This window comes from Astyanax mexicanus, chromosome 1, assembly GCF_023375975.1.
Source record: "Astyanax mexicanus isolate ESR-SI-001 chromosome 1, AstMex3_surface, whole genome shotgun sequence".
Lineage (NCBI taxonomy): Eukaryota > Metazoa > Chordata > Actinopteri > Characiformes > Acestrorhamphidae > Astyanax > Astyanax mexicanus.
Window position 1 is genome coordinate 31,642,202 of NC_064408.1, and position 25,878 is coordinate 31,668,079.

Sequence of the window (25,878 nt, forward strand, 5' to 3'; positions counted from 1 at the left end):
TTCCTCGTTCTTCTGTAGGATATCCCTGTAAAACGAGAATTCCAATTTGATTATTAGAGAAGACTTCTCTAATATGTTTATTAGAACAGTTTTCTACGGTGGCCGAGAAAGCCCAACGCAGTGCAAATTGAAAAGCGCTGCAAAAGCACAAAACACATCCATCAAAATTACAACACAGGCGCAGCAACTAGAAAAACGCGCTGCAACTAGAAAAACGCGCTGCAAATAGAAAAACGCGCTGCAAATAGAAAAACGCGCTGTAAATAGAACCACAACACAACGGAATTTTCCCTGGGGACCTTAAAAGATGCTGTACCAGCTAAGCTGCGTCTTCAGTAACGTCTCGGACTTCACTATGTGTACAAAGGACAATACATGGCAAACAAGGCGTTTTGTGAAGCAGAACTTTTAATAATATGCACACAACCGTGGTAATCACAGGTAATAAACATAACTTACTTTTCAGAAGCTTGTTTGCCACTTATTGTCCTTTGTATACAGCTGGTACAGCATCTTTTAAGGTCCCCCGGGAAAATTCCGTTGTGTTGTGACTCACTTCCGTTGTGTTGTGGTTCTATTTGCAGCGCGTTTTTCTATTTGCAGCGCGTTTTTCTTTTTGCAGCGCGTTTTTCTATTTGCTGCGCCTGTGTTGTAATTTTGATGGATGTGTTTTGTGCTTTTGCAGCGCTTTTCAATTTGCACTGCGCTGGGCTTTCTCGGCCACCGTAGTTTTCACTTCTGAAAGTCTCGACCATTAATATAAAGCAAAGGTAACTGTCCAGAAATAAATATTTATTTTTTATACAGCTCTGGAAAAAATAAAAGACCACTTAAAATTAGGAGTTTCGTTGATTTTACCAAAAATAAAAACCTCTGTAATATAATCAAGAGGAAGATAGATGATCACAGTCATCAAACCAAGCTCAACTGCTTAGGAGTGGCATAAAGTTATCCAAAAGCAGCGTGTAAGACTGGTGGAGGAGAACATGCCAAGATGCATGAAAACTGTGATTAAAAACCAGGGTTATTCCACCATATATTGATTTCTAGACTTTCGAAACTTTGACATCTTTTTTGTTATTTCATAACATTTTTGTTTGTTTGTTATTTTAACCATTTTTCATTTTCTACAAATAAATGCACCAAATGACAATGTTTTTATTTGGAATTTGGAAGAAATGTTTGTCCGTAGTTTATAGAATAAAACAAAAATTGTTCATTTTACTCAAACATATACGTATAAATAGCAAAATCAGATAAACCGATTCAGAAATTGAAGTGGTGTCTTATTATTTCCAGAGCTGTATAATATGTATAATATATATATATATATATATATATATATATTTAATATGTATATAAAACACTGTATATAAAATACCAGATAAAGAGGAAACGACCTCGTGACGAAACGTAACCGGGCCAGAAGCGCCACCTCTGATTGGCGCTCTTAGCCTGGCGTCACGTTTCCGCTATTTCCATTTTTGGGAAATCCAAAATGGCGCATTAATAATAAACGCACGGTCCTGCTTGTTTTCTAATGGGAGCAACTATGTAAGTGTTATATGTGGAATTTAATACGTTCAGGTGACGAATGGCAGCGAGTGCTGGATTTAGCGGCCTCTCTCCTTGATACTGTCAGATGCAGGATTCTCAGCTTTGGCTTTATGAGGCTGGAAAATGACTTGAATAGCGTTTAGCTGGTTAGCAAGACAGCTAACACTAAGTAGCTTAGCTTAGATAGCTGGCTAACCTAGCTAACACTCCCAGCCACAGTAACCTAGCGTTAACTGTTTCCAACCGAGCTAGTCTAGCCAAGGTACATAGCTGACGTTCTCTCACAGAACCCAGCTTTTCGGCTGAATATGCTAACCTAAAAATAAACGAGTTTTATAATAGATAATACCTTTCAGTTCTGCTGCAGGAGCTAGAGTTGTGGATAGTTAGCTTAACTAGCTAACTAGCTAGGTAACGTTACTGAACATGTATTGCTTTTGAAAATTAGGTTATGTTAGCAGGCTAACGATACACAGGGTTGAAATCGATTTTTAACCAGTAAACGTAGCGCCACAGATGTGATATAATCCCAGATGAACGTTATTTACACACAGCTGTTAACGTTGCTAACGATGTTGGTTTTAATTCAAAATTTTCCATTCCACCTTAAATAACGTACCTGCAGAGGGTGTAATGTAACGGCTACGCTAGCTAGCTTCTTAAGGTGGAACGGAAAATTAGAGTCTAAATGTTCACATTCTCATTTTACAGAGGATTCACTACGGTCTAGTCTGGAGCAGCTTACTTCTACTTATCCAGCTGCAAAATGCTGGCTATAAATGCTATACAGTCGTGTTTATTTCATTGTGATGCGGGAATTCTTTTCTCTATTTTTTCTTATAATTCTTTTGGCCACAGTTGTTAAATTAGTCTTATTGGATTCAGTTGATGGATTCTGCTCTGTTTTCATGTACAGTCAATATGGCAGACAAAAAAGGGAAGTCTACAGGAGTGAAGAGGGTTCTGACAAAAAAAGAGCAAGAAGAGTTAAAGAAAAAGGTGGGTACTTTGGGCACTCAGCATCTTGTGACCTGCCTTTCACTCCATGAAGTGAAACAAAATAGTTTAACCCCTTAACAGGGCTTGGACAAGTGTAGGTCATACAGAACCCATTTTCTCTGCTGTAAAATAGTAACATTTCTTATTAAACGTAAGTAATATTTTGAGACACATCCTCAATATATAGGTGTGTAATATCAGTCAGAAAAGTAACAAAAATGTAACAAAGTGTTAAGGGGTTAACATTTATTACTAAGGTACACACATATATGTACATTTTCCTACAACCCTGATGCTTTGTGGATTTGCTAACACCACTGATTTAAAAAAATTGAGTGTGTTAATTGTTTTTTCATTTTGCAGGAGGAAGAGAAGGCAGCTGAAGTTTTTGAGGAGTTCTTGGCATCTTTTGACAGCAATGAGAAAAGTGGAGTAAAGACATTTGTACGAGGGGGGATAGTGAACGCCACTAAAGGTAAGAGACACCTTATTTTGAACAAGCACAAGTATAGACTGTTACAGAATGCTAAAAACAATGTTCAAGACTGGTCTCTGCTGCTTGTGTATCAGGAGTGACATACCAGGTTTTAATGTCAAAATCAGCCATAGCTCATAAACCTGACACACACACACACAGTAATGATACAGAAGTGCAAAGGCATTATGATTCATTGTATTAAAACAGATTTACAGACAGTACTTAGAAAATCAGTATTAATATAATGTTTTGAAGAGAGCTAATCAATTATTATGTCAGTTCTTTTAAACATGGAATAGGTGAGGGAAGAAAATATGATAATTTGTCAGCATTGTAATGATTTTGAGTGGGTTTTGATTGTAAGTGAGTCATAGTCATAAACTGTCTTTATTGTTTCTTCACAGATGAGGAGGCAGCAGAAGTAAAGAAGAATAAACTCTACAGACCTGCTGCTAAATTCACTCCCGTACTACAGAATGCGTCACCAGTGCAGCCTACAGAGCATAAAAAAAGTGTAAGTACCAACAAATTTTGATAGTTGCATCTTTGGAAATAGTTATATATTAGCTATGAACTATATATGCAAATATTTTGTATCTTTGGCAATTTTTCAGAAAGATTAAATTCTGGGTTATTTTGAAGCATTATTGTTCGTCCATTCAACATGAAATATGAGTACAAAAAAAGAAATTATCTACAAGATTCTGTCAAAGTACAAATTGTCTTCTCAGATTTGATTTGTTTCTCTTGTTCAGTGTATTTATTTATATTTTTTGCCTTTACAGGTTGTTAAAAAGAAAACTGAAGAAAAGAAGAAGAGTAACCTGGAACTGTTTAAAGATGAGCTTAAACAGTATGTACAAGTCCCTCAAATTACTGGCTACTGGATATGGACTATGAGCTTTAAATCAAGAAGTCCAAAATTTGATTTAAATATGTTAAAATGTGCCTAGGTTAATGTTTCTCTTTTTATGTTATACATATACAATATAAAAAAAAATGGCTAACCTGTCATCATGCAACACTGCAGCCACAAGCTAAGATCAATCAGAAAATATGCAACAAATTTCAATTTCTTTTTAAATCGTTTTAATCTGAATAATAACCGATATTAGTAACCTTAGTTATGTACATTGTTTGACCTACTGTCAGCAAGAAGCAGTAATAAAAAAAAAATACAATTTGATTACTGAACAACAATCATCAAATATATTAGCCTGTAGTAGTTATCATGCGTAACACTAATGCAAAAGAATAACTGAGCCTTGTGGTTTCATTGTTTATTGCTGCTGTGTGAACCAACATATGATATACACTTTGGTGTAAAAGAAGATCCATAGTATTTGTAGCTCTAGGTAACAGTAGAACAGTTTACAGAAATGTAGCTCATTAATAACAGTACAAATGATCCTCCATCTCTTGCACAGAATACAAGAGGAGAGAGAAGAGCGTTATAAAAGAAAGAAGAATGACCCGGGAGGGGTGTATCCAGACATCGATCCTTCACTGACTCGGCGCTCAAGTGAGGCATATATTCACGCAGCTTGTGTGACACTTCTTATCAACTCGTATTGATTTTCAGGAATCAGTTTCAGATGATGTTGTCCAGGGAGTAAATGAATGTGATTTGTGTTTCTTTTTTATCCAGTCTTTGATGATGACCCTACAGTGCCAACCACCACAAACCTGTATATTGGCTGCATCAACCCGAAGGTATTTTCCAGTTTTAAAGTAGTAATGATTAGCTGTGTTTGTACTGTCATTTTATCAGCAGTTTATCATTACTTGCTCATACCGAATGTCAAATTGTTACGTTTTTTTCTGTGTGATGACGTTTTTTGTAGATGACAGAGGAGATGTTGTGTAAGGAGTTTGGAAAGTATGGCCCACTTGCCAGTGTTAAGATCATGTGGCCTCGAACAGAAGAAGAGAGAACCAGAGTGACTAACCGTGGTTTTGTTGCTTTCATGACACGGAAGGATGCGGAGAGAGCGTTGGCTGCTTTAGATGGTGAGTAAACGAGCTAATCTATATTTCTCTGCCATTCCATTCAACCTTCCACAGTTATCATTTAATGTATCAAATGAAGCTACACAAAATTAATAAAAACAAATAATCAAATCCCTCCATTAAAACAAAGGTAATATTTTTTAAATGATTAATAATATTAGTAAAACAACTGAGTCAAATTAGGCACATCCTTTACATAAATATCAACCACTTTTCTATAGAGACACATCTCAGACATTGTCTATAAAGCTCATTACATTTTTTCTGCTTAATTGTTTTGATTGCAGGTAAAACAGTGATGGGTTTTGAGATGAAGTTAGGTTGGGGGAAAGCAGTACGAATTCCACCCCAGCCCCTATACACTCCTATTGGGGTGTTGAAGACCACAGCTCCCCCACCCCCCTCAGGGCTGCCCTTCAATGCGCAGCCGAGGGACCGCTTTCGCAACGACTTCACAAAACCTCGGGGACGCTCCCAGGAAGATTTCTACAAGGTAAAGCCTCCTAATTGCTCCATCGCATGAACAGTGGGTGTGCACTTGTGTTTAAAGTGTTTGAAATTTTTCAGATTTTGGAAAGGACGGGTGTATTTATTCAGGAAATGTTCTAAGCATACTTTATTTTGATGGTCCTAAAAAGCACAGAATGCTTTCTTTTGTCTCTACACCTTTTTTTTTTTACTGGTTGCATCAGGGGTTGACATTAGGGTAAGGGTAACTTGCATCCAATATGAATACAGCTGAGTGTAAAAGAAATGGGTAGTGCTTTTTTGTTTTAAAAAACATTTTTCTAGAAAACTGAATTAAGTTAAGGAAAGTTAAGTCTCATTATTAGTAAACCAGAAGACAAAACCCAACATGCAGTAGACAACAGACAATAAATATAAATATGTACATTGATATGGCCTTAAGTTGTTACTCAAGGTAAAGTGTTACTTTACCTGTATTAGACTGTAGTAGATATGTAGTCACGTGCGTGTGTAAAAATGTAAGCGTTAAGTATGGGAAGCAGTGTAGCGTATGTATTGCTAGACCAGTTTTGGTGTTGATAAACAGCATTACCTCATTCTAGCATAGCTTATTAGGTACACTTACTTAAAGATACATTAAATAGCTACTTGTTTTAAGGTAAGTTCCAGACAATGTTGAAGTTTTTAATTTTTTTAAGCTGAGTTGACTTTGTATTTCCACAATGCAGATTTGTAGAAAGTGGACCATCAAAATAAGGTGTTCTTCCAGTTTCAATTAGGAATTCTTGAAAGCACATAGGTAGATGGTTGGCTGGGATGTAGTTGGCCAGTATTTTGGAACTGTGTGTTCCCAAGACCTGCTTCCAGACTAAATAAAAAAATAAAAAGTATTTGTTCCATAAAGCAGGATTTCTCTGTTAGCCAGAGAACTTGAGCCCAAAATGAGGGCTGTCCAATAGAAATGTCCCTCATTTCCTCTGCTGTTGGACTGGCTTGGTTTTGGGCATGTGTTACCTGGCTAAACTGAGAATTTTTGCTTTGTGAAATTCCCTGAGGTTAACACTGTTTAACTTAAAAGAATGGTTCACTGAAAAATCTAAATGTAATATTATGTAATTGTTCTAGTCCAGTTGCAGTTGATTAAAAAGGGAATGTGAATAAAGGTTTACTTCTATAGATTACCAGTGGTGTAAGGTGATTAATACCTGCAAAAACCATGAAAAACTATTGTGATGGAATTGTGATAATATATTTCCATTTACACAAATTAATATAACCAGGTTTATTCATATGCCTCTTTTTATAAAGGGACTGGGATTTAGTGTGTAATAATTACTGAGCTAGGGGTGATTCAGGTATAGCTGAGTAAATCTAAGCTATATATGGATTTAGACTTCCATTACATATCTTCATTAGGCTGATAGCTCCACAGTAGGAGAAACGAGGTGAAAACATAAACCACAGAAACGAGAAATGCCTTGGCCAGCCAACTATGAATGGGCTATGTATAAATTAGATTTTTCAGTGAACTTTTATCTTTTATACATTTATTAGTTTATATACTAATATTGTTAGCAGTTATACTATATTTGGTTATAGTATTTGTTAATTAATTGTTACTTATATAGGTTAACATGCGTAATAATTGTAGCTTGGTGAAGTCCTTGAGAGAATAGCTGAGATTAGAATGGGTTGTGCTTGGTGAGGATGTTTTGCAGTGTTGTGTGACTATGCTACGGTATTTTTATCTACATAAACTCACGTTATATTGTTTGTATCTTCATCACGTGGTTTGACGTCACGAACAGACTCTGTACGACGCCGTAGTGACAGTGGTTATCCCATCAGAAAGGTACACACTTTTTATCCACTTAATATTACAGTATGATTCAGAAACCCACTCACATTCACGGTAGGCATAGAATGACACTGATTACACATTCTGTCGGTTTAATTAATCCTATGATACGGCTTTGAAAGAGCACTAATGGAAGGCTTACTGTCGACCTACTGCTGCAGCACAGCTGAAAAAATTGTGTATATACATATCAGTAACTACAGAAGACATTGACAAGTTTCCAGATTAATTGCACCGTTGACAGGACAGTTATTTTCATATAACTTTCACTTCAAAATGCGTCTCTACAAATTCGTTTTGCAAACTATACGCTATTTGAGTGAATCAAATAATTGTGAAGTCAAATAATTGTTGAGAAATGCAGAGAAATTGTGTAGAGGATAAATAGTGCCACCTGCTGGCTAAAGTGTGCTTTGTGCAGTTTGAGGGACGAAATCATGGTCTCAGAAACCTAGATAGACTAGATTTGTTTCCAATCCAACTTAGCACATTGGAATAAAGAAAACTTCTGAGCTACTTTTCTGCTTGATTTGGTTTCAGCCCTCATCTAACAAACCTGATTCAGTGATCCTGCTGTTTCAGTACCGTTTCTAACATGATTTTGCTGATGTTCCATAAACCTTTCCGCTTACTAAAATTCCTGGTAGGCTTTCATGCAGTATTAAGTTACTATATTAGCTTAAATTAAACTGGTTAGGAGGATATTCAGTTGACTATTCTAGGGCTTTAGGTAGCAAACAACTCTGTTGGTTATTTTGGACTTTACCTGTACCATTACTTACCTGTGTTACAGTATTTAGCACACTACATTGCAGTAAAATATTTTCTGAATATGTACTTTATGTAAATGTTAAATATTTCTATTAGTATCCATAGCTAATTAAAGTACAGTGATTTAAACTAAAGCTGTCCCAGGCTGACTAGCTTAAGGCCAATGTAATGAGCACAAGCTAAAATGCTAGTTATACTATCTACAGAAATTAGCCAATTAAAGGCTAAACAGCAAGCAACACACCATTTTATTTGAAACCAGATGATTCTAATCTAGAAAAAGCAGTTGTTTACAAAATATACAGCTCTGGAAACTCTGGAATGAGACCATCAAAAAATGAAGAGTTTCTTTGATTTTACCAAATTAAAAACCTCTGGAATATATTCAAGAGGAAGATGGATGATCACAAGCCATTAAACCAAGCTTAACTACTTGGGTTTTGCACCTGGTGTGGCATAAAGTTATCCAAAAGCAGTGTGTAAGACTGGTGGAGGAGAACATGCCAAGATGCATGAAAACTGTGATTAAAAAACAGGGTTATTCCACTAATTATTGATTTCTGAACTCTTAATACTTTATGAATATGAACTTGTTTTCTGTGCATTATTTGAGGTCTTATTTGAAGTTCTGCATCTTTTTTGTTATTTCAGCCATTTCTCATTTTCTGCAAATAAATGCACTAAATGACAATATTTTTATTTGGAATTTGGGAGAAATGTTGTCTGCAGTTTATAGAATAAAACAACAATGTTTATTTTTAAATAAACATATACCTATGAATAGCAAAATCAGAGAAACTGATTTAGAAACTGAAGTAGTCTCTTATTTTTTTCCAGAGCTGTATATCCGATTGATGAACATATAAAAACACATTGTGTTGTACTAGTTGCCAAGACAACTAATGGGTTCAGTGACGTTAGAATGTTTAAAGTCGTTAGCTCCGCACCTCCAAACTGTAAGGTGCATTTGACTTAGAAGTTAGGTTAAAATCTGTGCTGAAAACATCTGAAAGGAACATGCTGTTCGTTTAGCATTTAGAAAGAGAATGAACCTCACAGGACTCTAGATCTCTAGGACAAAGGTTTGGTGTAGGCTGGGTTAGGGTGAGACTACAGCTACGTCTAAAGAGGACTGGAGAGGAAACATGGAGGGATAGGCAGGATTGAACACTTGTTCATGCTCTCATCCTTCTGTCTTTTTGGCTGCGTAGGAACCTGCTGTGCCTCATCCACAGGATGATTGAGTTTGTGGTAAGAGAGGGACCCATGTTCGAGGCCATAATCATGAGCCGAGAGAAGAACAACCCAGACTTCAGGTGTGTGTTCTGGTTAAATATTCTTTAATCTGAAATTGTATAATTTGATTATGGGTGCCACGGCTGTTTGCATAGGACATGATGTGTTTCTGTGGTTATATGCTAGAGTTTAGAGTAGATTCAATGAACAGTCAAACAGCCTGGTTAATTCGAAAGGAGAAAGATATCGGACAAACATTATATATAATTAAAAAAAAAAAAGAAAAATAAATAAAAATAGTGTTATGCAGGATATGACATCGATTCAGTGAATTTAAATTTAAGTAGCTTTATATTTACTTACATACTTACATACAGATTCCAGTTTTTTTTATTTTACACTTTTAATGTTGTATATTGTTAAATACTCACAATTTCAAATGTAGCAATTTGTTACTATTTAGTTATCTATAATTTATTTAGACTATACACTCTAATTGGGCATTGATCTTTGAGTGAAGCTGAAGAAACTTCAGTTTAACTCCCATGTATAATACTTTTTATAAAAGATATGTGTGAAAACCCTGTTTGTAATGAACCCTGACCAGTGTGCTTCTTCAGTGGCATAACTTAAAAAAAAACTTTTGTAGGGGGTAATGAGGTTATGTTGAGAGATTATTTATGTTTTGGGATTATTTTCATGGTTAATATGGATGAAAATTACACGATTCTTAATTACATAAGTAATGCTGTTCTCTCTTTTTTCAGGTTTTTGTTCGATAATAAAAGTCAGGAACATGTTTACTACAGGTGGAAGCTCTATTCTATACTGCAGGTATGTGTTTATCTATCTTTTTGCTTACATAGTGTTCTACATAATTAACATAGTGCGTGCTGGGCTTGCTAATGTTGTTTTACACTTACTTGTAATGTTTGATACCAGTGGCTGTGTATAAAGGTTTGTGTTGTAATTTTAGTGTATGTAATGGCATTGCTTCTTACTGTGCAACTGAAATCTGTGTGCAGGGAGACAGTACAAGTGAATGGAAGACATCACATTTCCGAATGTTCCGGGGCGGCTCTCTGTGGAGACCCCCTGTCCTTAACCCATATCTTCATGGAGATGAGGAGCCGGAGGAGGAGTCCTCCCCGACTCATGAGGAGGAGCTGAGAAAAGGGCAACTAAAGACAGAGTATGTACTATTTTAGGTTTATGTTGAGTATGTGTATCATAATGGAAATTAATTAATGGAAAAGTATATTAATTGTCCTTCAGTATGTCTACCATATTTTTCACACTATAAGGCTCACTTAAAATCCTTGAATTTTCCCAAACATCAACAGTGTGCCTCATAATCTGGTCTTATGTATGAATTTGACCAGTCAGGTTGTAATTAGCAGTAAAGCCACTCTGCTGAAGTGCATTGTTATAGTTTAGTTATAGTTTGTTTAGTCCTCCAGCACTGAGAATCGAGACTGGAGCAGTATTAGCATTACCCGCTAACCACACTAAGTGTTTTTGCCGTTCAGTGGTGAGTATTGTTGGGCTGTAGCCTGCGTCTAACCCCGGCTAGCACTGCTGGAGCAGCATTAGCATTACCTGCTAAGTGCTAACATGTTTAGCCATTCAGAGGTGAGTGTGTCAGACTGTAGCCTTCCCGTTTACTTTGTAAAAACAAGCTACGTTATACGAACCACTAGCTAATATCTCTTTGGCTTACCAGAACAAGATTTCTCAGTGTAGTGCTGTCTGGCCAGCTTTACTGGAAATCTAGAAAAATTTGGATAGATAATGCGGTGTGCCTTGTATTTGAAAAATAGACCAGAAAATAGACGTTTATATTCTGGTGTGCCTTTATAGTGCAAAAAAATATAATAATTTAAGATGAGAAAGTAATTTAGATATATGTGGCACGTTGGTTCAAGGGGGTGCCCCTCTATACAAGACAGATTAAGGATGTGGTGTTTATTTGTGTATATGTGTGTGTGTGTTTCAGACACCGGGAGCAGTTGGAGGCATTATTGCGCAGTTTAACTCCTCGTAGAGTGGAGATTGGGGATGCCATGCTGTTCTGTTTGGAGAAGGCTGAAGCTGCAGAGGAAGTGGTGTCCTGCATCTCAGAGTCGCTTTCTATACTCCACACCCCACTACAGAAGAAGGTACAAAACTCCATATTCCACTTTGTCTTAAACTATCTCACAGTGAACAGCTTTCCATTCAAGACTAGATTTAAATCGCATGTTTCATCTTTCTTTAAATCCCAAATGTGAGTAAACCTTCTGCAGTGTGCAGCACCGTATTGTTCTTCATCTCAAACACCCACACTCTTACTATACTTGTTGTTTTTAGGCTGGATTTATTTTGGGGTCTGATATGATTCATTCTTTATCAAATTGTAACTGACCCAGGATATTTTGCTGATAGTAATAATAGCAGCATCAATGCAACAGTGGAATTTCTAATTTACATTGTGGGTCCTAGTTTAAGTTAAATGGGTTTTTTTTTCCACCCGACTCTTTTCTTGTTAAACTTGACCAACAAACAGTCGCATTTTGACCTTAAAATAACAGTTAAAATATGTGTGATTACCCATAGAATGTAATCAATAGAACAGCATACATTTATTCAGTGGCTCCTTCAGGCTCAGAATCAGGCTCCTCTGCATCACTGCTCATGCACACAATAATCTTTTGGTTTCCTTTGTCCCTCTGTCTTGTTCACTTACACACCACTGCACCATGTTCTGCACACCTGCTATTGTATTTGTGTTCTTTTTCCAGGTTGCAAGGCTGTATCTGGTTTCGGACATCTTGTATAACTCTTGTGCCAAAGTTTCTAATGCATCATACTACCGGAAATAGTAAGAATGGTCTATTTTATTCATTTACATTTGCCTTCTAATTTCATGCCACTGTTAGCAAATGTGACACTTTTATATTAAGATCTATGCAGTAGCTAACAGCGTATTTGTCTGTGTTTATGGCAGCTTTGAGTCCAGGCTGCCTCAGATTTTCAGTGACGTTGGGGAGGCTTATAGAAATATCCAGGCCAGACTGCAAGCTGAGCAGTTTAAGGTGAGTGCAGGCTGTTAGAGGAGTGGTTTGCTTTCCTATGTTTGTGTGTGAGTCTGACACACAAAGCATTAAACTGTTTTAGTCACATCACGGCTCTTTTCTCTGTCTCTTTCTCCAGCAAAGGATTATGACTTGTTTCCGGGCGTGGGAGGACTGGGCCATTTACCCAGAGTCCTTTTTGATCCAGCTGCAAAACATCTTTCTGGGCCTCATCAAACCAGGAGAGGAAGTGATTGAGCAACCAGAGGTGACTTATGACTCAACATCACAGTTGGTCATCAGTAGATCAGCAAGACTTTTTACTATTGGCTTGAAATTAGACATTGGCTGTTTAACACTAAAAGAGTTTTGCAAAATTGGAAAGGTTAGAATAACATAGACCGTTTCCCAATACAAAGTACACAAGTTTAGACTCCAGTACTTGGCAAGAACGGTCTTGGTGAGTTTGGCTTGCAAGTGCATACTCCTAAGGATGGGAAGACGCAGTACTTTCATTCTGTAATTAGAACAGCTGCGTTCTTGATGAGGTCACCCTCTCAGGGGCACAGAAAGTGTTGTTCTGAAAACGTAGGAGCACATTATCGCTGTACCAGACTGACCATACAAGGTATACAAGAGGAATTCAAAAGCAATTTTCATCATAGGGCTAGAACTACTGTTAGGGATAAGTCTAGAGCCATGAATGATCTGGGAGACCACAAAGAGGGAGAAGCAACATGTGGAGTGACAAAACAGCCATGATTTTGGTGAGCAGGGAGTCATCCTGTTGGTGCCAGCCCCATTGGCAGACGCATGCATGACGCAGGGCTACAAGCATGCAAACCATTTCAGTGAATACCTTTAACACCGCCTTAATATTGCCAAAGATTTCAGTGGTGTCATTGTAGACTATCAAGGAGTGACTCAGAAAAGCAGTGGGTCATCTTTAGTGATGAGTCAAGCTTTTGTGTTGATGGAGATAACCAACACGTGTGTCTGTGTGTGGAGACACTGTTAGCTCAACAAATGAGCGTTTTTGTTGACGAAAATTTTTTGAAATCCTATGATTAACCTAATCAAGGTTTAGAATTTACAGTTCATTTTTCAAAGAGCTTTTAAGAGTTTTAATTCAACTGTTATCTTCCATAGCCGCCTTCTCCAGACCTGGATGGGGCTCCGTTAGATGGGACTCCTTTGGACGGAGTAGAGATTGATGGGACGCCTTTGGATGATCTGGATGGCTCCCCTATGCCTTGGGACCCTCAATCCATTGATGGGGTTCCTGTTGATGACCTAGATGGGGTCCCTCTGGGACCTCCCATGGATGACCTTGATGGTGTGCCCTGTGAGTGAAGATCTTTGCTTTTTTAATCCTTTATTATCAAAATTATTCACAAAAATAAGTAAACTGTAAACTAGTATGTTTATTATGTGGTTACTTGCTTACAAAGAAGCATTTCTTCTTTTTTTATTTTTTTTGGTATTTGCATAAAGTTGATTTAATTTTCTGAACTTTCTGCTGCTCACTGTTAAAAAAAAAAAAAAAAAGACTTCTGGTCACCATGTTGCTTTCATTGGTCTCAGTGTGCATGCTCAGTTAGAGCCTGTTTGTAACTGTAAACCTGTGTGTGCTTTTCAGTCGAGGAAAGCTTGGATAAAACTGTGCCTAGTGTTGCCTTGTCTAAATGGGAGCGAGTGGATGATGCAGAGCCTACAGGTATAACCAAAAACAACTCTTAAAAGATCTTTTATTTACAGAACATAGTGGCATTACTACTGCACTGCTATTGGAACTGCTATTTAACCTGACTCTCTTATGTTTTCTATGGATCCTGTAGCAAAATCAGACTCTGAGGATGAGATGAATGCTGGGTAAGGCCCTCTTGTTGCTTTAATCTGGAGCATTTCACTGACAGGCTTTAATTCTGAATTAGATGTGCCTTTACAAATAAATCAGTTTCTATTTCCACAGCATCCCCTCTGATTCTCTCTCTTGCTTTTCTTCAGAAATGTGAAGGAAAATGAGGCGGACTCTGACGACAGCAGCAGCGATGATGCTGCCAGCCCCAGCAGGTATGAGGGGGCGGAGTTTAAGAGCAGCTTAAAGAACTTTGAGATGTCAGAGAGCAAGAGGACTCGACTCCGAGAGCTGGAGGTAAGAGAAATATTGGCATAAAATAAAACTTTTTGTCCCCATTTTGCTGCTTACATACTCAACCAGTATTTTTACACTTTTAAATAATGTTAATGACGTGTATTTAAAGCCAAATTTCATTTACTTCTTATTTATAAGATTACCACTAGGTTTTTTAATTGAGAAAGGACCTATGGTTGCACATATGGTTGCAGTTCTGTGATCTCTTATTGGACGAGAGACATCAGTCATTTAAAGCAGTAGTGTCAGCAATAGTGTTGAGAGAAGTTCTGAGTTCGTATTAATAAATAAAGTGTTTTGCTTGGTTTTTACACCATATTAAGTATATGATGGAATTGGGCCCATAGTCACTCAGTATTAATTCTAATTAATCAGTAATGGACTTTCTGTAGTTTCTAAAGCTGTAAACAGGATTTAGATCATGACATCCAGCCAAGATGCTTGATGTCTGCAGTTTGCTTAGACTTTTTTTAATGCAAGTGGCTGATCAATACATTAAAAATGAAGTAAAGGAAAGTTTAGGTTGTTTACTTAGCAAAATAAAATAGATCCAGAATTTGTTGTAAATGTTATTGTCTCCAGCTGTCAACTAAGGAAACAAATATGATGCATATTATGCCCAACAAAACTGACTGTATCTCTCTGTGTGTGAATTGCAGGTGAAGGTAATGAAGTTTCAGGATGAATTGGAGTCTGGAAAGAGGCAGAGAAAATCCAGCATGAGCCTCCAGCAGCAGGTTCAACACTACAGAAACAAGTTATTACAAAAGGTACACAACCTCTCATTTAACACATTAAAATGGTGATGCATGACACATAATTATAACAGTAATAATAATACAAATAATAATAATAATAGTTTTCTATTTTTAATTGATGACTTTTTGAATGCTGACTTTGTCCTCTTTATGTGTTGTCTACAGGAGTTCGACAAAGATGATGAAGAAAAGAAAGACAGGCCGGCGAGCAAGCAGAAAGACAGATCGAAGAAAGAAGAGCGTAGAGAGAGAGGGGAGGACAAGAGCAAAGGGAGAGAGAGGGAGAAGGACCGAGAGCGAGAGAAGGAAAAGGAAAGAGATAGAGAACGGGACAAAGAGAGGAGCAAGAAGAGCGAAGATCGAGAGAGGAGCAGAGGCCGGAGCCGAGACAAAGAGGAGAAGAGAGACAGGTACACACAATGCTCACTCTCACACACCCAACTTGCTTTAATATAATATAATATAATATAGCAAGTGGTTTGTTCACATTTATCATAAAATAACACTTGTAACAACTACTGAAGTTTCACAATTATTAAAGCATCTTCAGTAGTTGAATGTTAGCTCGTTTCTCATCAGCAGTGGCCTCTGGTTTACAAATATTCTTGTGTTTGTGCTGAAAGTTCCTCCTTCCTTAAAAAAAAAAAAGAGAGGTTTTCTAGTAAACAGTTGGTGTACGAGGATCACAAAACTAAATCTGACCTGTTTTCTATCTGTATTTTGTTCCAAACAGCGATGAAAAAGATCTCGATACTAAAATACTTTTTTTTTTTTTTTTTCTGTCTCTCTATCAGGACGAGATCTCGGTCGCCGCGCAAGTCTTCAAAGCGTTCCCGCTCCCCGTCTCCTCCTCAGCGTAAATCCTGGAGGTCTTCATCTCGATCGCCCCACCGCTCACACAAGAAGTCCAAGAAGAGCAAGCACTGAACACTGACCATGTTTCTGACCTCTGTGACCTTTACTCTCCTTTTTCCGAAGCAGCTCGGGGAGGACAGCAAACCCAGCAAACAACCCCCAAACCCTCCTCCACGGACTGCTGCTGTTCTCACACACGCTTCTGTCCTACGATGCTTCAGGGGCTGGACTTGGGCCAACAACCGCTGTCTGTTTATTTCCCAGAATCTCTCTCTCTCTCTCTCTCTCTCTGTGGCTGCTCCAATCACACACAAGGGCTCGGCCCGGATTTTTTTGTAAAAGGAAGCGTTTATTTGTACAGTTCTTAATTTTGTTTTTAATGAAGCTCTCTTTGGAAAGATCTGTTGCAGGATTGGCCCACAACCTTTACAATAAACAGCTCTTGGCAGTAACTGTGGAGGAGAGTCGACGTTTGAATTTTCTTAAATTGGGAATCTAAACCTGCTGCAGGAAATATTACATATCGTATTAAAATAATATAGTATAATATTAAATATTATGCAAAAGTCAGTCAGGTCCAGTCAAAAGCATTCATTAAATACAAAATACTCCATTATTACTTAAGTATGAGAGCATCGCACATTATTTAACAGAAAATGACTCGGAAGCCTTAAAAAGTAATCTTTTGTATAGAAGACATGAATACAGATACTGGTATCGGTATCAGGACTGACACCATGGTCATATACTGTACTCAAACTCACCAATTAGGCTCTGATACCTAATGCACATTACTGTGCTAACGACAGCTAACTTGCTTCTGACAATTTATTACTGAAGTACAAATTATATCCAGCTCTGGAAAAAATAAGAGACCAATTAAAAATGAGTTTCTTTGATTTTACCAAATTGAAAACCTCTGGAATATAATTAAGAGGAAGATGGATGATCACAAGCCATCAAACCAAGCTGAACTGCTTGAATGTTTGCACCAGGAGTGGCATAAAGTTATCCAAAAGCAGTGTGTAAGACTGGTGGAGGAGAACATGCCAAGATGCATGAAATCTGTGATTAAAAACAAGAGTTAATTCACCAAATATTGATTTCTGAACTCTTAAAACTTTATGAATATGAACTTGTTTCCTTGCATTATTTGAGGTCTGAAAGCTCTGCATCTTTTTCGGCCATTTCTCTCTGCAAATTAATGCTCTAAATTGCAAAATTTTTATTTGAAATTTGATAGTTTATAGAATAAAACAAAAGTGTTCATTTTACTCAAACATATACCTATAAATAGCAAAATCAGAGAAACTGATTTAGAAGGTGAAATGGTCTCTGAAATTGTTCCCAGAGCTATTTATCTCCTACAACCTGTTTGCCACCTGTGTCTGGAGACCAAGGGAGCACAACATACTGGTTTATTCACATCAATGCGCTCCTCATGTTAAATAAAAGTTCTGTCCTCATACTGTACGATATACTGTATGACAGCTGCTGTTCATAGGTCAACAGACCTAGAACCCAAATGTTAGGACAGCGGCAGCACGACATTCATACATTCATCTCTCACAGCCGGATCTTCCATGGGAAAACCATTATCCTTTATTCTTTAGTGAGATCATCAATCATTTAAAAAAAAAAAAAAAAAGAACAACAAATCAAGTGGTTCAATTATTTTTACAAGTGTACAACAACACTGATACAGACACCATCGAGAAATGCAGAACCTAAATCCAGCTGAAATGAGTTAGGATAGTGCCAGGATGGGAAATGTGTGTGTGGGTGGGTGGGGAGTTTTATTTTCAGTGATTATGGACTGATCAGAAACCTCTGGCAAAGAAAAGGTGTGTGTGTGTGTGTGTGTACAGGCCTCAGGGTAAATCACTTTTATCTGCTAACTGTCAACGTTTTTTATTCATTCATTCCTAATATTAAAATGGGACCGCTTATACTGTACATAAAACACAGCCCAGCACAATCTGAACAGCATATATATCTTATAGAAAATTCCATTAAGAAATGAAAAGTAGGAATGCAGATGCAGCTCTGCTTCAGAAAACGGCATTAATGCTCATTTATTAAATGCTAATTACGGAATCTGATAGAGTTCAATCCGTTCTCTGAATTTATTTTCTCCATATTTCTGAAAAGCTTACAGATACAGACAGAACTGTGCAGTAACACTGAAAATCTCAGAATCCGTTTAACCAAAACAAAACACCACCACAACCACATGGACATGATGTTTGTTTAATTTAAAGTTTTTGGTCTAAAGGAAATCATTCACTGTTGCCATGTTTTTTATTGTCAAAACCGTTTGGCTCTAAACTGCCCTCTAGTGCATGTACTGTTTAACACCCATACCAACATAAATGACACATAGAAGCATGTGGACAGTGAGATTTACAGTATTTAAAATAAACAGTAGGGGTGAGCGATTTGGCTCTAAAATAATATCACGATATTTCATGGTATTTTCAAAATAACGATACTTTTGGCGATATGACAATTATTATTTAAATTATTTAGAATTGTATTATTACATGCAATATGATATGGCTAACTGAGATATTAAAAAAAATAATTTTATCAGATTTGTAACAGAAGTCAATGATCAAGAATGTCATGATACTAATAATAATGCTCTCCAAATATCTCCATTTATCCAGGATTAAAGTAAAACAAATGATACTGGACAGATATAATCTTTCTCAGTAGATATATAATAGGTAATTAGAACAGTGTGAATTTTTTTGCTAATATAGGTAATTAGGGTGGGTAATATGGCACGATATTTCAGGGTATAATATTGTTCATGATATTCCAATTTTTTGGCGATATTACCATGTACAGCACAATATGGCACACCCCTAATTGACATGATCATTTTTTGGTACTAAAACAGTGTATAAATGAGCCATTCAGATTCAGCATAATTCAGCATAATTTTTTATGCAGCTGGCAGAAAAAAGGGGACCTCAAAATATACTTACATCACCTATAAAAAAATGAATATTTTTATATTTTCTATTGGCCCATTTCTTTTGAAATGTTTACACAATGTGAAAGATGAAATGTAAAAAAAAAAGTGGTTTGGGCGATATATTGATATCATGATTTATCGTATTATAATACTGATACATGATATTTTTTTATGCACTACACAACTAATTCAAACCATCTGAGAACATAAAAAAACAATTAGAAGACCATGGCTGACACGAAATGATCAGTTTTAAAATCATAGTTTTAAATAATACCTTTAATTGCTGTTTTAATAGCAGTCAGATCTCAGAAAAAGGAGACCTCAAAATATCTTAATATTATTTTAATATCTTTATATTTTCTATGGGCCCATTTGCTGCGAGACGTTTACACGATGCAATAGATAAAATGTAAAAAAAATATTTATAATAATAATTGACAAGCGATGGGGCGATATGTTGATATTATGATATATCGTACTGTTATAATATGGATACATGATGATATTTTTATGGAAACATAGGCACTGTGAACACCCTATGACTCACCCTCCCTATTTACCTTACTAAAATTACAGCCTATTTACTCCACATGGTGGTGCTAATGAGTTGAACAGTGAATGAACCTGAAGTGAAGAATATTGGTTGTTAAACTTTGTGAAACGGACACCAATGAATCCTGTATTTTATCTTCTTCAATAACACAGATGTTGTGAAGTATCGTATAGATTTGTCAGTAATATTGTCTATAAAAGTATCTCAGAATCACAGTATCATAATATAATTATTGTGGGAAATGTAATGTGATACATGTTTTTGTGTCGTGAAATCCACTATGATTCCTTCTTTTATAGAATGCAATGTTTTAGTCGCTTTCTCTCTTTTGCCCCTTAATTGGGTCAAAAACACAATGTGCTTTTATGATTATTATTAAGGATTTATAATGATCATTTTCTGCATTTTCACCAATATTCAATGATTATCTAAATTTTAAAAGAGCAAAATGTTTAGATAATGCTGGACTACTGTAATGGACGTATTCAGCTATTTAGGACTCTATTAAGCAGATAAATATGAACCTATTGGCACCATGCCTCATGCCATGAGTTGGGTGGAGTTGAGGATAAGGTGGGCTGCTAATCCTCAAGCAATTCTTAAGCAATGTTTAAAAAATGTTAAAAAAAAAAAAAAAAAAAATATTGGAAAGCCTTCCCTTGATAGTAGAGACAGTTGCTTCAACAAAAGCAGGTTACACACTTTTTAAATAGCTGCAGTTTTAAAAGAACTCTGGATGAGCAGGTGTCCCAGTACTTTTGTCCATGTAGCATATCTGCGTTTATAAAAAATGTTTCTTCATTCTTCTGATCCATATCATTTTAGCTCTGGATTTGTACCAATATATAAAAAAAGGTTCAAGTGTCTGCAGATATGTTGGACACTGGCAACACTCCACAGATTCCCATATCTCTAATAAATGGAGAAACCAATCATCTCCTGTCAGACGTGCTCTTCTAATAGTTTCATGTTCTCGGACGGTTTGAATGAGTTATGTAGTGTTGTGTGGAAATAAACAGTGCTCCAGTGCTAGGTGTGTTTTCTGTTGCGCTGTAGCACTGAGCGAGTACGTTAGCATGATGTCAGACATGTGATTTTATGATTTAAACACGCTGTCTGTGCTGCACTGTGTTTCATATATAAGCTGACCCCTTATTTATATCATTTATCCCCATTCACACTTCCACTCTTACAGTGACCTCAGTCATAACTTACAGTTCACAGCTGCTCCATCTACTACACCGAAAGAAAGAAAGAAACAAAGCAGGAAAGAAAGAAAAGAGCAGATGAAGAAAAGTGCGCTGCGTTGTGGAAATGTTTCTCCTCGTCCCTTTTCTACAGTCCTCCACCTTCCCATCAGACTCTAGTTTCTGGGTCCCTGTTCCCTGCAGAGAGGAGGCAGACGTCCTCTCGCGAGCACTCGCCAGCAGCCCGTTGGTTGATGAAGGGGAGTTGTGGGCGGAGCAGACAGGTCTCCTCCATTTAGAAATGTGATATTTGTGTGAAATGTCTCCGGTTCAGTTTGTTAAAATCCACTGAACTCTTTTTTTTTTTTTTTCTTTTCATTAATTTAAAAGCACTCAGTATTTTTTGACGTTCACAAACACTTTGATGGCGCCGGTGAAATCAGCAGACAGGAGGACCTCCGTGTGATCTGTTTTTAAAGCTCCTGAGAGAGAGAGGGAGAGAGAGAGAGAGAAAGAAAGAAAGACAGAGAGAAAGAAAGAGAGAGAGAGAGAGAGAGAGTGGAAAAGGAATGTTAGAATGATGTAGGGGAACGAAGTACAGCTGACATTTTAAAACCAATAAGAAGAAGAACAATATTAACACTGATACTTTACTAAAGACAGGAAAAATTACCTTAAACTTTAAATACCACTGTTTATGTAGCAATTATAGATTTATTTAGTTATTAATTACACAAAGGCTATTTTTATTATATCTTGGAAATATGCAAAAATAGTCTGTATTCAGCTTATATGTAATTGAGAATTTTAATATTAAATTAAATTTATAAAGGAATTAAAATTGGAATTACAAAGAGTGTGATTACAGGAGGAAGTCATTGCAATTCAGAGAAATTCATTCTTATCACATATCATTGAGAATGTGATTAATGTGATTAACAGATTTCTTTCTTTCTTTCTTGGAACAACAGACACTAACATAAAGCATCCATTATTGAATAAAATAGAAAAGCTTCATTGTTTAGTACAACTTAATTATGTATATTAAATTTCATGGAATTCCAATTCTGCTTGCTGCAATTTGAATGTAACGTGCAATTCCACTTCCTGTTCCTGTCAATTCAAATACAAACTTAAGGATTTATTTGGAATTTATGGGTCATTCACAATTCAATTCTACTCTGATATACACAGTGTGTATTCAGTATGTGTTTAAATGGTCATCTAATGCAAAGAAAACATCTAAATTTAATTGTGGTGGAAATTCATGATCCAAAGAACCATTTCATAAAGAATCTTTAAAAGAGAGAGAGAGAAATCCTAATTCTTTAAAAATTGATTTTATAATGTGGAATAATGTGAAATAGTCATGGCTACACGCTGTACCTGATGGGATGGTCTCAGAATCGTCTGCATCATCAGTCTTACACTCAGCATCAGGTTTCTCTTGCCCCGCCTCCTGAGGCACAATCAGACCGGGGTGTGGTGCGAAGATCGCTGACGTCACCACAGCGTTGTGGGCTGCAATACGCAAACATTAACATTAGAGCTGGATCAGCACCATCTAAACAAAGTACTGTGTATTATTAGACATTTATTAGCCTCTATTTATTAAATTATAAGCTACAGATTGCAAATAAACTCTTATCAATCAGTGCTTTTTACTGTGTGCTTTATAAACATCCTGAACACAGCTCCGGATGAGCGCATCTTGTGGTTTAATTAATACATTTAATAAAACAAATTCAAAATAATGCTTATAATCCACAGTCTTGCAGGTCATTCTGTAATTAGGTTACATCTAATGGCCACCAGGGGGCTTTAATATGATGTCAGGCTAATCACACCTGCAGTCAATAACAATGGACATCATATTTTTTTTTATTATTAATTTTTTGCTGCACAGAACACTATTTGAGACCTGTTGTCCATCAGAATAGATCATAAACCAGCCGATTAAACAGTAGCCTAGCCCCGCCCACTGCACTGGAAAAAAAATCAGCAATTTAGACATTAGGGCTCGTCAGCACTACCGAACAAATCAGGCCATGTAATACAAACTCATTTTTATTAATTCTATGTGATTTAGAACACTTTTAAGTTAAATGTTAGATGTTTAAGGTAAATAAAACTAAAAGTTTTAGATAACTGGATTTATTGTAACAGATTTTATATTAGGAAAGTAGTGTGTTATTCATATATTTTTCCATAACTTGAATATAATTCAGGTCTTTAAGTGATATAGCACATGACTTTTCTCACATCAAGTACCCTAGTTTTAAAACTAATTCAGACAGAAACTTCGAAATGTACCATATCAAATATATATTAATACTGTATGTCCATTTGAATGAATTGCACTAACAGGTCAGTGATGTTTGTTTATCATTTATAGCTGTGAAAATTGTTCTTGTTGGTAGTTTTTACCTTTAATTCCTTCCCAGAAGTCATTGCGGTCTCTTCGTACAGAGCTGAACTTGCTGAGGTCGTGGTAGGTGCTCCAGATGTACACATACCTGTCCTCTGAACCGCTCACGATGAACGAGTAGTCGTGGCTGGAAGAGGAATACAATACATGTTGTAACCATTGTGCTTGCCCAGCAGAGAAAAAGAACAGCGTTCAATCTACTGTTTAGACAGCAATTAAATACACCATTCAACATCCTGACCTCACTAACAGTCAGGACTTAATCTTCTGTTACTGTAGTTTAGTGAACTCCTTAAACTATCCCAAAAGTACTGGATAAAGAACCATCATTACAGAGAACACAGTTCCACTACTCTACAGCTCAATGTTGGGGGCATTTTACCCTTCCACCCCATAACTAGCACTAGGCATGATAGCACTAGGTTTATTTAGCTGCTACAGACAGTCCTATTCAATTGGTAATACATCTTTACTGGAACAAGGCAAGTTGTGTGTGTATACTTGCAAATCTTTGTCAGCAATGGGCACAACCTAAAGTAGGTAAATGTATTAATTAGAAGGTGTGTCCAAAAACATTTGGACATACACAGGCTCAGCTTTGACGTCCCAGTAAGCAACCAAATGAAAGCTGAAGGAACTTGACAGATTCCCTTAGATTAAATGTGATCTGTCTCGTGCTTTTTAAACTGACTGAACTAATTCAAAGAGAGCAAATCTGTATTTTAAATATTTATTAATAAGTACAGTGTATTTTGTGCTTTCAATGTACAGCTTGACTTTAGTGCTGTGCTCTGTTGTGTTAAATTCTTACCTTGGTTTTTTAGTTTATATTAAAAGAGGTGAAACTCAGCTTTCAATCATTTTTTTTCTGCTTTTTGCCAAAACCTTTTTGTTTTAAAGAGTGATAAACAAATCCTAAAAATTGTCAGGAACCTATAAGTGTGTTCTACAATTCTGTCATACAAGTCTGGAGTGTTAAATCTGCTGTTAAATATGTAAAGACAAAAGTCTGTTTTGAAAAAGTTTGCCGTTATTCCATTTTTTTTTCAATTAAAAGACTTAATTATATAAAAGAAATAATCTGACGTCTGTTATAAGTAATAAAATTATAATTTATTCAACTTAAAATCTCTCCATTCCTATTAAAACATAAGTATTTAAATATCATAATTACATTATTACAGTGTTTTTCAACCCAGGGTCTTGAAAGTGCCATGCCAAGTTAATATTAGTGCTTTCTCATTCCTAATAGATCTGATGCAGTCAATCAGCTCACAAAGGGCTCCTTCAGGACCTGGATTAAGAAACACTGCTTTATTATACTACAGGACCTCTTCATTATTTAAGTAATTCTAAAACATACCATAAAATGAATACATTTTAATATCTGACGGGTGCAAATATTCAGATTAGGTCTTCAGTATTTTTTCTTTAAAGGTGTTTCTCCTCACCTGAAGCTGGCTTTGATCTGACTGCTGCTGTTGACGTAGCCTTTGTACTTCATAGACAGAGACAGGTCCCTCAGGTCATACAGACGAATCCGCGAGTCGTTGGACGTTACCAGGATCTGTTAAGATACAGAAAACTCTTCCTTAACTGAGTCTGTTCTTCACCTATTCACACAAACAAACTAATAAACTAGTGTTTACTGGCCTCCCAGTTCCAGTGTAAAATTACCCCTTAACTACATCAGGAGGGTGAAAGTGTGTTAAACTGGAATTAAACTGTCGAGTGGTTTATTTTAGCCCAGGCTCCATTTAAATTCATGGTATTTCATTAAATAATAAGCATGCATGCATTAAGCATAATTAGACGTCTAGTACCTTATTCTCTCCAGGCAGAGGCTCGATGCCAGTGATTTTGCGGCCTACGCGATTCCTCCCCCTGGTGGAGCGGACGTGGATCTGTGTGTGGTACTTGAGGCGCTGTCGGGTAAACAGAAATAAATGAATAGATTAAAACATTATCATTTTTAGAAAGAAAAGAGAGGGAAAAGAGTAAAAGAATACAGAGAGGAAGCTTTGTATCAGCCTTTCAGGCAAGAGTTTGTTATAAGGCATATATGAAGACAATCTATCAAAATAAATCTACAAAAAACTAAACTTAAAAACAGTCCAGGCCTAGGGCTGGGCGATATGGAAAAAAAAAAAATCTAAATCACGATATAGTTTTCCATATCAGTTGATATCGATATGTATCATAATATAAATTACATCACTTTGTCTCACATTTTTTTTACCCATAAGTGAGAGAATAGAGAAGTTATGAAACGTTTGTAAAATTTTTATTTTGTCAGACGTTAACAAACGAACATCAGAACATTATTTAACTGTATATAAAATAATAATCAAAATAATTAATAAATAATTACAAATCCTGAGGGTTTTGGGAGAGAGCTGTAGAATGCCTTGAAAGCTCAAGAGACAATATTTTTTTTTTAGATGTTAAGGAAAAGGCTTAATATACTTTCATATATGAACTGTATATATAAAAGCCAATCTATCTGACAGTGTTTTGATTAACTTT

The 25,878-nt window shown here is 36.4% G+C and overlaps 2 protein-coding genes across 3 annotated transcripts in view; one reads left to right on the plus strand and one right to left on the minus strand.

The window, feature by feature from the left end:
* Nucleotides 1-1,463: 1,463 nt before the first annotated feature.
* zgc:163098 (uncharacterized protein LOC100037380 homolog) lies at nucleotides 1,464-16,655 on the plus strand. 2 transcript variants are annotated; one of them, XM_049476381.1, is made up of 24 exons: nucleotides 1,464-1,554; nucleotides 2,474-2,556; nucleotides 2,920-3,031; nucleotides 3,439-3,548; nucleotides 3,820-3,887; nucleotides 4,462-4,556; nucleotides 4,683-4,747; nucleotides 4,879-5,044; nucleotides 5,332-5,537; nucleotides 7,321-7,364; nucleotides 9,353-9,457; nucleotides 10,145-10,211; nucleotides 10,403-10,569; nucleotides 11,374-11,536; nucleotides 12,158-12,237; nucleotides 12,364-12,451; nucleotides 12,570-12,698; nucleotides 13,580-13,775; nucleotides 14,070-14,147; nucleotides 14,269-14,302; nucleotides 14,438-14,585; nucleotides 15,245-15,355; nucleotides 15,509-15,753; nucleotides 16,138-16,655. In XM_049476381.1, exons 2-24 carry the CDS (start codon nucleotides 2,479-2,481, stop codon nucleotides 16,268-16,270), a joined length of 2,688 nt encoding a protein of 895 aa, XP_049332338.1. In that variant the 5' UTR covers nucleotides 1,464-1,554; nucleotides 2,474-2,478; the 3' UTR covers nucleotides 16,271-16,655. The 2 variants fall into 2 exon arrangements, with proteins under 2 accessions (XP_049332338.1, XP_049332340.1); XM_049476383.1 differs by lacking the exon at nucleotides 1,464-1,554 and adding an exon at nucleotides 1,801-1,819.
* Nucleotides 16,656-17,777: 1,122 nt separating this feature from the next.
* Nucleotides 17,778-25,878, minus strand: part of wdr44 (WD repeat domain 44) — a 30,838-nt gene continuing 22,737 nt past the window's right edge. The window contains exons 16-20 of the mRNA XM_015602203.3: nucleotides 25,176-25,277; nucleotides 24,804-24,919; nucleotides 23,352-23,479; nucleotides 22,311-22,445; nucleotides 17,778-21,406 (exon numbers count right to left, since the gene is read on the minus strand). Coding sequence (XP_015457689.1) covers nucleotides 21,318-21,406; nucleotides 22,311-22,445; nucleotides 23,352-23,479; nucleotides 24,804-24,919; nucleotides 25,176-25,277 — 570 coding nt within the window. The 3' untranslated portion in view covers nucleotides 17,778-21,317. The remainder of the gene's footprint in view (nucleotides 21,407-22,310; nucleotides 22,446-23,351; nucleotides 23,480-24,803; nucleotides 24,920-25,175; nucleotides 25,278-25,878) is intronic.

Excerpts from the sequence above, each read along its gene's own strand:
- zgc:163098 (XM_049476381.1), top strand. The coding sequence starts at position 2,479 with ATGGCAGACAAAAAAGGGAAGTCTACAGGAGTGAAGAGGGTTCTGACA. Across the intron at positions 4,557-4,682 it reads TTCACTGACTCGGCGCTCAA|TCTTTGATGATGACCCTACA; the intron begins GTGAGGCATATA and ends TTTTTTATCCAG. Across the intron at positions 14,586-15,244 it reads CTCGACTCCGAGAGCTGGAG|GTGAAGGTAATGAAGTTTCA; the intron begins GTAAGAGAAATA and ends TGTGAATTGCAG.